The 12,390-nt window shown below is 49.2% G+C and overlaps 2 protein-coding genes across 6 annotated transcripts in view; one reads left to right on the forward strand and one right to left on the reverse strand.

Moving 5' to 3' along the window:
• SLA (Src like adaptor) overlaps positions 1-3,113 on the forward strand; it is a 40,018-nt gene extending 36,905 nt beyond the window's left edge. For 3 of the 5 annotated variants that reach the window (XM_069599834.1, XM_069599832.2, XM_070292508.1), the window contains one exon: positions 1,032-3,113. In XM_069599834.1, coding sequence (XP_069455935.1) covers positions 1,032-1,248 — 217 coding nt within the window. In that variant the 3' untranslated portion in view covers positions 1,249-3,113. The remainder of the gene's footprint in view (positions 1-1,031) is intronic. The other 2 variants (XM_069599835.1, XM_069599833.2) reach the window with 1 other exon arrangement.
• Positions 1-12,390, reverse strand: part of TG (thyroglobulin) — a 231,795-nt gene that overhangs the window by 91,114 nt on the left and 128,291 nt on the right. The window contains exon 41 of the mRNA XM_069599831.1: positions 9,902-10,104. Coding sequence (XP_069455932.1) covers positions 9,902-10,104 — 203 coding nt within the window. The remainder of the gene's footprint in view (positions 1-9,901; positions 10,105-12,390) is intronic.

Here is a 12,390-nt window from a genome sequence, read left to right on the forward strand (position 1 = left end):
CTCTGAGCAGGTGCAGACTCCAGGAATCCCAGTTTCCTTCTCCAGGGGATCTTCAGGAATCCCCTCGGAGACCAACGCCCTGGGTGGCGTGGCCCCAGCAACTCCCCGCCACAGCCTCAGCACCCCCAGTTCTGCACACGTCCATTCAGCACTCCTTCAGTGTCAGATGAATACTTTCTAGCTGAATGATACCACCTTGCACTTTTCTGCTGCTGCTGCTGCTGCTGCTGCTGCTAAGTCGCTTCAGTCGTGTCCGACTCTGTGCGACCCCATAGATGGCAGCCTACCAGGCTCCCCCATCCCTGGGATTCTCCAGGCAAGAACACTGGAGTGGGTTGCCATTTCCTTCTCCAATGCGTGAAAGTGAAGTCGCTCAGTCATGTCCGACCCTCAGCGACCCCATGGACTGCAGCCTTCCAGGCTCCTCCGTCCATGGGCTTTTCCAGGCAAGAGTACTGGAGTGGGGTGCCATTGCCTTTTCTAATTGTTAGTATCCTAGAGAGCAACACACAGATCAATCTTGTGTAAATTTGATACTGTAAATTCAATCGTGAAGCTTAAACCCACTAGCAAAATCCTAAGGTGACTTCATACTTTAAGGGGGAAAAAAAAATCTTCCTTTATTTGCTCTGATTGTCAGCTATTGCATTTAAGGGGTATCTGTAAGTGGGGACTGGTGGGTTACCTTACTAATTAAATAATGATCCAGACATCCCACTGGTAAATTCAAAGAAAATCAGTGATCAGAATTGCCTAGGAAATAAAACAGCTGTTCCTTGTAAATTATCATGAAGAAAGATTCATTAAAATGTACAGCTGGAAGTTTAGCCATCCTAGGAAACAGTGGCTCAGAGAGGTCAAGTGATTTCTCCAAAATTATACAGCCACAGATGGAAGAAGCAGAATTAGAACAAAGTCGATACATGTTAACCAGGCTCTTCATTTGTTTTTCTTCCTTTTCTTATTCTCTTGTCCTCCATCCCACTACATCCTCTGCTTTTCCCCTTTTCTGTCCACTATCTACCCACTAGCAGACAGCAAGAGGACCCAGAGCGGGCAGAGAGCCCAGTCGGTGTGGACGAGTCCCTCTTCAGCTACGGCCTTCGGGAAAGCATCGCCTCGTACTTGTCCCTAACGGGAGATGACAGCACTTCCTTTGACCGGAAGAAGAAAAGCGTGTCCCTGATGTACAGTGGGAGCAAAAGGAAGAGCTCTTTCTTCTCATCACCACCGTACTTTGAAGACTAGCCGGAGAACAGACACCATGGTGTTTGCCCAAAAGAACAGAGGTTATGACTGTCACCTGGCATCCTGCACAGAGGCACATGGTCCCTGGGGAAACTCACGTCTTCCAGAAGCCAAGAGAAGCCACGTGGAGAACTGAACTCTTGTCTTCTGTATCCACATCATGACAGAGGGAACCCCTCCCTGGCATCTGATCAGGCACACTGCAAAATGTTGACTCCTGGCATCTTCGTGCAACGGGGTCGGAAGAGCCGTGTGTGTGTGTGTGTGTGTGTGTGTGTGTGTGCGTGCGTGCATGCGTGTGTGTGTGTGTACGCTATGTCTGTGCAAAAGACAAAGATGCTCTCTCACAAGAAAGTGCACTGGTGCCGCTCTCCAGCACACCACCCAGCTGGGCTCCCTCTGAGGCCACTAGAGAAAACTTCTGAATGAGAAAAGCCTGAGAAGAAAATGAGCCAGAAGCTACAGCCTGGCAGACAATCTGGGTCTGCAAATCGACCCCCTGCACTGAACTTTTGAAACCCATCTGTAAAGACAGCCCTCTGCGCTGCAGCTCCTCTCCTTCTAAGGGAGCTCAGTGACACTAAACGCTAACTTTACTTACAAGCCCCCAGTCGGAAGATCCCTTTGGGCTTCTAGCTCCAAAACTACGTGTGTAGAAGTCTGCTGACTTCCCTACTTATGCAGAGACCAGGGGAAATGGGAGAGGAGGTGGCTGCCAATGGGGAAAGCACAAGGGCAGGCCTGGAACTGAGCAAGATTTCGCGACGACACCAACCATGGCTCACAGCACAGAAAGGGCTTCTCTGGGATGCTGAGGTTCTTGCCTATCTTAATGCACCCATTATTCATTCGTGATTACCAGAAGAGGCACTGTGTTAAGTCTGTAGGTATCAGGTATCAGGCCCAGCAGTATAGACAGGAAGAAAATATTTGTATAGACAAATATTGTGGAAGTAGTGTGCTGTGCTAAGTCGCTTCAGTCCTGTCCGACTCTTTGTGACCCCCTGGACGGTAGCCCACCAGGCTGCTCTGTCCATGGGATTCTCCAGGCAAGAATACTAGAGTGGATCGCCGTGTCCTCCTGGGACTAGGTGACCCAGGAGTTCATGTCTCAGCTGGATCCTTAAGTAGTGGGAGGGCTGGCTGGACTGGATAAGTAAGATTGGTTGGATTTTTTGAAAAAAGGAACTTGATAAGTTCTAAAGAAATCATCCATCCAGTATCTTCTAAAAAGAGTCTGTCAGCCACATGAATAAAAATGCTAAGCTCCAGAAAAGAGGGGAACCAGAGTGGCTTAATTCTGTCAAACAGAATTTTAAGAGATGAGAGAGAAAACACCACAAATTTCTGGAGAAGGAGAAGCGATTCTCTCCGGATCCTGTTAGGAAGGGGTTGCAGTTGCCTCTAGGACCTGTTTCCCCGCCGTTGCAAAGGGGTTCCGGGAGAGGAGGGGTGCTGCTGATAGGAAGAGCCTGTCTGCTCAGCATGTGCATTCCAGCCGTCTGAGATCACTGCCCTGGTGGTGTGTGCACATGCGTTTACACGATTTTCTGTATCATCGGATTCCAGAGTGTTTATCCAAGAGGACATTTGTGGTTTCCTCAACACTCCCCACTGGCTATTTCTAAGGGGCCGGCCGATGTATGGGAAATGAATGTAACTCTGGGGACGCCAACTCCCCACCTCACCAACGGCAGATGTGTGTACTCCGTCTTCTGTATTGCTTTCCGTTGTAACCAACGAATGGTTGGAGAGTTTGGGGAGAACTCGGCGGGGCAGGTTTCAAATGGGAAGCATTACATTTTGCTAAATCATGTATTTATTCCTGATTAAAATAAGCCTAATAAATATTTAATTCTCGGGGACTCCGCTAGTGGTCCAGTGGTTGAGACTTCGCCTTCCAATGTAGTTGGTGGGGGGAGGGATGCGATCCCAGGTCAACAGGCTAAGGCCCCACAAGCCTCACGGCCAAAACATAAAACAGAAACATGTTTTAACAAACTCAGCAAAGACTTTAAGAGTGGCGCACATGAAGACATCTTTAATTCTTGGCATGCTGGGGAGAGGTTCCTGGGTGAGGCCTCTGGGTGGTTAGTTGAGAGGCTCTGTAGGTTAAGGATTTTTAAAGAAACTTGCAGCTGGAGAGAGAGGAGACCAGGGAATGCAAGAGGAAGCCACACTGGTCAGTGTATCGGCGTCTCCTTGAGATGCAGTCATAAGAAAACAGGGTTTCATGACTTTTGAGGCTGTCTCATCCATTGGGGCTGGACACCCAAGATCCAGGGAGATAACCTCTTAGCGATTGTTACGAAAGTCTGGTCTCGCCTAGACACTCCTGCGTGTTACTTGTGACAACTCTGCAATTGGTTCTTCCAAGAATTCCTTCCACAGATATGTTTTTGGACACCAGCTAGATACCAGATGCTATTCTAGAGGCTGCGATCATTGCAGTGAAACCAGAAGAGGACCCTGCAAGCAAGCAGGGGGCAGGCGGTGTCCTTCCCAACCTAAGTCCCCAGGGGAGGCTCTCCTCTCCTTGCATCCCCTCCCTTCTGCCTGAAGTTCCTGGCAACCCAGACCCAGCCCCTCAGATGACAGCAAGACCCTAGGATGACAGAGAAACACATAGAAGGAACGTGGCCCCAGAGAAACCATGAGATATCTGGACTCCCCGCCTGGGAAAATGTTATGGGAAAGAGAAAACAAAAAACTCACGTTATTTAAGCTGCTTTCATGATGGGTCTCCTTATTAAAGCAGTTGAGCATTTGCTTCAAAGTGCAGAGAAATAGAAGGGCTCCCCAGTTGCCTTAGTGGTAAAGAATCCGCCTGCCAATGCGGGAGACTTGAATTCTATCCCTGGGTCGGGAAGATCCCCTAGAATAGGAAATGGCAACCCACTCCAGTATTCTTGCCTGGAAAATCCCATGGACAGAAGTACCTGGTAGGTTACAGTCCATGGGGTTGCACAGAGTCAGACATGACTGAATGACTGAACACACACACTCTCGCACAGAAATAAACCTTATTTGCAGATAGTGAGATAACTTTATAAAAATCCAATGGACCCAGCAGACAAAGTATTAGAGACGATAAGAAAGCTGAGCAGATGCAGAACCAACTTAGTTCCCAGCACTTATGTTTACCGACTGGAGAGTAACACAGAAAACACAAAACCACTTAGGAAGGGTCTTGCCTCACAGCAAGTTTGCAAAGCTTTTATGGAGAAAAGTTCAAAACTCTATGAAAAGATAAGGAGACAAAAATACTATGGGCCTGGTTATAGGGTTAAGCTGATATAAGAACTAACATCCTAAAAACATATTTTGCCAAAATGATTTGAAAAAGTACATGAAGTTCAGTTCAGTCACTCAGTCATGTCCGACTCTTTGCAACCCCATGCATCTCAGCATGCCAGGCCTCTCTGTCCATCACCAACTCCCAGAGTTCACTCAGACTCAGGTCCATCGAGTTGGTGATGCCATCCAGCCATCTCATCCTCTGTTGTCCCCTTCTCTTCCTGCCCCCAATCCCTCCCAGCATCAGAGTCTTTTGCAATGAGTCAACTCTTCACATGAGGTGGCCAAAGTACTGGAGTTTCAGCTTCAGCATCATTCCTTCCAAAGAACACCCAGGGCTGATCTCCTTCAGAATGGACTGGCTGGATCTCCTTGCAGTCCAAGGGACTCTCAAGAGTCTTCTCCAACACCACAGTTCAAAAGCATCAATTCTTCAGTGCTCAGCTTTCTTCACAGTCCAACTCTCACATCCATACATGACCACTGGAAAAACCATAGCCTTGACTAGACAGACCTTAGTCGGCAAAGTAATGTCTCTGCTTTTGAATATGCTGTCTAGGTTGGTCATAACTTTTCTTCCAAGGAGTAAGCATCTTTTAATTTTATGGCTACAATCACCACCTGCAGTGATTTTGGAGCCCCCAAAAATAAAGTCTGACACTGTTTCCACTGTTTCCCCACCTATTTCCATGAAGTGATGGGACCAGATGCCATGATCTTCATTTTCTGAATGTTGAGCTTTAAGCCAACTTTTTCACTCTCCTCTTTCACTTTTATCAAGAGGCTTTTTAGTTCCTCTTCTCTTTCTGCCATAAGGGTGGTGTCATCTGCATATCTGAGGTTATTAATATTTCTCCCGGCAACCTTGATTCCAGCTTGTGTTTCTTCCAGTCCAGTATTTCTCATGATGTACTCTGCATATAAGCTAAAGTACATGAAACTACTGTCCAATTCCCATCAGGAATATTTTTGAAAATCAGTGAACTTATTCTGGCTTCCTGGGTAGCTCAGTGGTAAAGAACCCACCTGCCAGTGCAGGAGACACAGTTTTAATTCATGGGTTGGGAAGAGATCCCCTGGAGAAGGCAATGGCCACCCACTCCAGTATTCTTGCCTAGGAAATCCCATGGACAGAGGAGCCTGGTGGGCTACAGCCCATGGGGTCTCAAAGAGTCAGATGTGACTTAGTGACTGAACAAAAATGTTAAAACATATCCCAATATATATACAGAAGCATCAAAGCCCATGAATAGAGAGGCCAATTTTGACTAAGAGAAGTAGCAGGGTGGATGAGTACTCCTAAGAGGTACGTGTGAAAACAGGGTTCTGGACCCAAACTAGCATCTCCCTCGCCCCCAGATGATTTAATGGACTCAGCGTGGTCTTAGATGCCCTCTTTGAACCAGGAGCTGAGCTAAATACTAAGGAGATTAGTTGACTCATTGGAAAAGACTCTGATGCTGGGAGGGATTGGGGGCAGGAGGAGAAGGGGACGACAGAGGATGAGATGGCTGGATGGCATCACCAACTCGATGGACGTGAGTCTGAGTGAACTCTGGGAGTTGGTGATGGACAGGGAGGTCTGGCGTGCTGCAATTCATGGGGTCGCAAACAGTCGGACACGACTGAGCGACTGAACTGAACTGAACTGAACTGAAGGAGATGAATCCTGTACCCAGTCAAGCCTGCAGTCACAGTAGAAATGGAATAAGCTGTGCTAGAAAACATGACAAGCAAGTAAAACAAATCAGAATTCCTAAAATTCACCAAGCAGAAGTCTCTTCACCACAGTGAGATTCTTTCTGTTTTAGAGATGGAGAAAGGCTTTGAGGTCCCATCCAGCTGAGCCCTAAAGGTGGAGTGAGTTTCCAGGTGGAAAACAGGACGTGCTGACCACAGATCAGCGTGGAAAAGATCTAGAGGAAGGCATGGCATTTTCTAGGAATGGTGGTGGAGCTGGTGAGCCTGGGCTGCAGGGTTTGTGTGGGAAAGGAGAGAGGAAAATTTAGCATTAGGCCAATTCCTGGGGCCTGGAGCTCACTCTGAGGAATGCAGAATTGGGGCAATGTTGTAGGAAAGCCATGGAAACTTTTTCTAAGTCCTGTAAATCACAGTGTGGAGTACACGACCTCTTCTACCTTCTCTTAAAACTGGTCAAGGGGTCAGTGCCACAGAATTCAGGCTTGCAACACGGCCTCCCCTTCCTTCTTCAACCTCCCAAGAGGGTAGGTGAAATCTCCCACCTCCCGACCTGCTTTTGTTGGGAATTGCCTTTGCTTGGCATTGGACATGGGGAACTGGGTTTCTTAAGTTCCCACAGGGTGCAGCACACTTTACGAACCTCATATCGTGACTCCTCGAATCCTCAGGAGACAGAATTAATCACACCCATTTTATCCATGAAGCAGGTAAAGTAAAGGGTTTCACCCAAGGCCAGCATCTTAATGCAAGCTTGTCTGATTCTAGGCTCTTTCTCTGACACATTGAGACCCTGAACGCATCCCAGGCTCTTGGAGAAACATTCTCACAGTGTGGAAGAACACAGGATTCAGCTTCACAGGTTCCAGCCCCTAACACAGTGCCTTCTTGACTGTGTGTCTTTAGCAGGTCACTAAACATCTCTGAGCCTTGGCTTTCTCATGTCTAGATTAGAAACAAAATAAACGTCCCTTGCAAATCAATGTCAGGAACCTATGAGATCATGTATTGAAATGGATTTATGGCCCCACACATTTAAGCTATTAATTATCACAGGAGTCTGTCTCGTTCAAATTTTAATAGTTCTGGCCCCAAGATTTGCAGAAATACTGAAGATTTTATCCAAGAATATATCACCACCTCCCTTTCATTCCTCCAAACATCTGTTGGTAGAGAGCACGTTGAAGGAACCGCTAATATATTGAAGTATTTTAGTTCTCTCAGTTCCAAATAATTTCACATGCATCCCAAAGACTGCGGGGAACAGTTGTAAAAGCTGTCTCTAAATGACTAAAACAGAAGGAGGATTTATTTTTAAATACACTACCATTTGTTAAAACAGATTCGTTTTTGAAATTCCCCAAATATCTAAACACTCCAGAACTTCTGAAAGGAAAATTCTGCCTTCTGGGCCTACTGGAAGGCATTTTTGGTGTCCTCTGGGTCCCCTCGAGCGTCTGGTTTCTGAGAGGGCCCTGGGGGAGTCCCTCTGGGATCAACTCAAAGCCAGGAAGGTCTGCTTTCAGTCCCAGAAACTGCAAGGTGTTTGTGCTCAGGGCTCCTGCCACGCAGACAGACCCCGTACGCGGGGACAGACTGAAGACCACCCGAAGCGAAGGACAGGAAACACAGGACAGAGGTGGGAGGAAGGGAAGCAGACCGGCCTGTGGGTCCCAGGACACACACCAAGGCTCCCCTACCCAGGTTTGCGAGCCAGCTGCTTCACTGGCTGTGTCAAGCACGGAGCATCGACCATAACACAGCGGTGTTGCATGCCCCGGGCTCTGTGGAGAGCCGGGCACTGCTGGCACCTGCTGTCCTGGAGTTGACAGTCTGTGGGAGAGACATATGTGGCAGGAAGAGTGATGCTGCGCTGGTGGGGAAGCGGGAGAAAGGCTAGATGAGATTTACAGGTGGCAGCGGCCACAGGAAGGGGGTCCGACCCGAGGCTGGAAAGTCTGGAAGGAGTCCCTGAAAGACGAGTAGGTCGGGAAAGAGAACGGCGGGAGAAAAGCACTTCAGGCAGAGGAGAGCACCTGGAGGAGGCTGAACAGAGCACAGACTTCTCAGTGAATTCTAGAAGGCTCTGTGGCTGCCGGAGATAGAGAAAGCGGCAGGAGGCGCTGCTGCTTCTCAAGGCGGAGACGACGCCCATCAGGCCTCAACTGTGTCCTCTGAACTGACACTTCTCTACCCTCCTCGTGGTCATGGGTTTGGACCCCAGGAAGGCTGGGCAGAGCTGGGTGTGGTTTGATGGCCTTAGAATCGCCAGGTGGTCATGTCACTGGCCCTGACGGTTCTCCATTGCTCTTTCCTCTGAGTCACTTAACAGTCTCCTCACTGCTCTCTTTTCCTCCAACACCACCCCCTTACACGCCCCCAGCAAGCTCTAAAAGTCTGGCCCGTCGACGGTAAGAGTGTTCACAGTACCACTACTGCCAGTAGCCAAAAGGGGAGAGCAACTCAGATGTCAGTCCGCAGATGAATGGGCCAACAAAGCATGGTGTACACACACAATGCAATATCACTCGGCCTTAAAAATAAATGAAATTCTGATGCATGCTACGGCGTGGATGAACTCTGAGGACGTGAAACGAGCCAGTTACAAAAGGACAGACCTCACAGGATTCCACTGACATGAGATAAATTCGTATCAGAGTGGGCAAATTCACAGAAGACAGAAAGTAGAATAGATGTTACCAGGGGCTGGGAGGAGAGGAGAGTGGGGAGATAGTGCTTAATAGGTGCAGAGTCTCTGTTTGGAATGATGGAAAGGTGCTGCTGACGATGAACACTGACGGTCGCACAATGTTGTGAATGTACCCAATGCCAGTGAATGGTATGCTTAGTAACGGTTAACATAGGAAACCAAACCAGCAGACAAACAAAAGCTGTCAAGGGCTCACATGCACTCAGGATAAAACCCAAGGTGTTCAGTGCAGTCTGGCTGCTCGCTGCCTCCCAGCCTCCACTCCACGGTCCAGGCAGACCCTGCCCTCCAGCCGCACTGCATGATGGGCAGATGCCAGTGAGGAGCCCCTGATGCCAGGACTCTGGCTGCATGCCAGCACAGCCTGCAGCATCAGCATGCACAGTCCCTTCCCCAGGGCACTCCCTGCTCCCTGAGCTTGGTGGGGGCTTCTCTCTGAGCTGCCGTAAGACTCTCTTTTACACAGCTCCTTGAAGTGTCTGTTCCCCCTCTCTCAAGCAAACTACAAGCTTCCTGAAAACTAGGGCACAGATCATGTAGTAAGGCACTTCCAGCAATGAGCATAGTACCTGGCACCAGTTGGATGTTCAATAAAATTAGAAGCTAATCAGAGCAGCCAACAGGGCTTATGCTGTGGCCAACAGGTGGTTTCCTCCATCATAGTTATTCCATCCCTATCATTGTCATATCACCGCCATCATCATTTTCACCACCTTCATCACCATTATCATCATTATCATTAACACTACCCTGTCTACATGATTAGTACTTAAGCTACGAGTAGCTATGAGTAGCCAGTAACATCCTGGCTCATGTATGCATAGAAAGATGGCCATGGGCAGGACACCAATTCAGAACAAAGGAAAAAAGGAAATCCAGGCAATCGAAGTCAGGTGGGGGAAGGAAGGACCATCTCCAGCAAGACTGAAGACAGAGTGGGCAGCTCACCATCAGCACAGCTCTCCGGAAGAGTCTGGAGTTGGCGGCCCTGGTGTTTACCAGGTGGATGCTGGCCACGTCGGCTCCACCACGGTCTGCTGCCAGGGTCACGCGCCGAGGGTCCCCGCCAAACGCTCGGATGTGGGTCTGCACCCAGGTCAGAGCCACCACCTGGTCCAGCAGCCCCCAGTTGCCGCTCAGCTCGCTGGACCCTTAAGAAAGAAGAAAGCCTTTAACCCTCTGTGATCGTGCACCCTGGATGCAGCTGATCAGGCACGTGGCGCCTGTGGGGGACCTAGACTCCCATCCACCCAGGTCAGGATTGTGGTTTCTCAATACGGTGGGAGAGCCTGGGCTCTGGAATCAGGCCCATCCAGCTGGGATTCTCCCATCAGCCTTTGCCAACTAGGAGACCATGGACACATCCCTTCACGTCTATGGACTAAGTCTTCCCATCCTAGAGGGGGTGACTGCTCAGATGAGAGGCAGTGTGTGTTCAGAGCCCCTGCTTGGCACATCCAGAGAAGAGGAGCTGCGCTTACTGCCCCAGATCCTCCCTGGTTGCCCCTGACTCTCCGTGTCTCTTCCCCAGGATGAAGGCCAGGCCAGCCTGAGCCATCAGTCTCACCCCTTCCCACCACCTTCCATGACCTTCAGCAGCACTCAGTAGAGCTGATCTTCTTTTTCATATAATTCAGGAAATATTTTGTAATTTTAGATTTTTTTTTTGATGAGGACTATGTTTAAAGTCTTTATTGAACTTTTTGCAATATTGCTTCTGTTGTATATTTTGACTTCTTGGCTGTAAGGCATGCTAGCTCCCTGACAAGGGATTGAAGCTGCACTTCCTGCATTGGAAGGTGAAGTTTTAACCAGTGGACCATCAGGGAAGTCCCCAGCAAATATTTACTGAGCACTCAGCACTTTTAAAAAATGGAATGATTCGGACACAGAAAAACATACAGCCAGAACATTCTTCTCCATGGCATTTGAGACACCCTATGCCCAGGCCCCATGGCTATCTTCTGAACTGAGTGGACCCTCCTTAGTCTACACCACTAAGGACCTTGGAGTACCAGGCCAGTCCTGGTCTGAACAGAGGCTCACGCCCTTCTTCTCTGGCAGACCCTTTGCTTCAACCACTGCCTACGTGTGGCTGACTCTCAGGATGACGTCGCTGCCCACAGCACTCTCAAGGCCCAGGTCCCTCATGTGCCTCCAGGAGGCTGTCTCACGGGCACCTCAAGTCCATTCAATCCCAAAGGGAATCGATTCTAAGTCTCTTGAGTGCCCCACCAGAAGCTTCTCCTAAGTTTCTTGCCTTCTCCCTCAAACCCACCCACTCCTCTCCTGCACAGGCTTGTGGGTCTTCCTGGACTCCTCTTTCAGCTGCATCCCCTCTTCCCTCCTCCCCTGGTGCAGTGAGTGCTCCCGCACTGATCTCTGCCCTGTCTCTCTTAGAGCTGTTCGCTGGCCTCCTGTATCAGCACACTCCTCCTGCCCCTGAATTCTCTGTGTGCATCGAGTGATCTTCTAAATTGTAATTTTGATTCTCTCTCTCTCTGAGACTCACACACACATCCCCAATGTACACACACACACACACACACACACAACAATGTATACACACACACCCCAATGTACACAGACACCAGTGTATACACACACACACCAGTGTACACACATACACTAGTGTACACACACCAAGGTATACACACACACAACAAAGCACACACACACACAAAAACACCAATGTACACACACACAGACATCAGTGTACACACACACCCACTGCCCCATCCTATGTAAAGTCTTCCATCTCATCTCATGGTCCTTAGGGCACCATTTCAATTCTTCTCGTGCATTGCAAGCCCCCCAGGACCTGGTCATCCTTCTCTCAGGGCACATCTCCCTTTGTCTCTCCCCTGTCCTGTGCAGCAGCCGCCCAGGCTCCCCAGCAGATGCTCAAACACAGCAGCCCTCCCCTCCCCAACCCTGGGCTCGGCGCATGTGACTTCTTCCACCCAGACCCCTCCCTCTGCCCTTGACCTGCCTTAGCTCCGACCTCTGACCCAGTCATCCTCCCAGTTACAGCGTCAACTCACAGGCAGCCTCCGGGGAAATAAGAGTCCCCTTTCAGAGTACTTGTCAGCATGGGCTCCCCTGCTAGACTCCGCCCTCCACTAAAACCAGTGGCACGCAGTCGGTCCTTATGAAATGTTAAGTGAATGAAATGACTACACTTATGATAAACACGATTCAGTATCAAGTGAGAAACTATCAACAAAAACCCATTTCCCCAGATAGAAAAGCAGCAAGACCTTGCATGCTGATTCCCCAGCCTGGTGTTCACAAAGAGCTGACGAGAACACCAGCTCGGTGGACATAATGGTTCGAATTACTCCTCCAGCTGGGGAGATGCTCAGAATTTCTTCAAACGCATTTCATGTTCTGGGTTTAATGAAGCCATTGGCACCCTTCTCTGTGGGCTTTTCTGG

The sequence above is a fragment of the Ovis canadensis genome, chromosome 9 (genome assembly GCF_042477335.2).
Source record: "Ovis canadensis isolate MfBH-ARS-UI-01 breed Bighorn chromosome 9, ARS-UI_OviCan_v2, whole genome shotgun sequence".
NCBI lineage: Eukaryota > Metazoa > Chordata > Mammalia > Artiodactyla > Bovidae > Ovis > Ovis canadensis.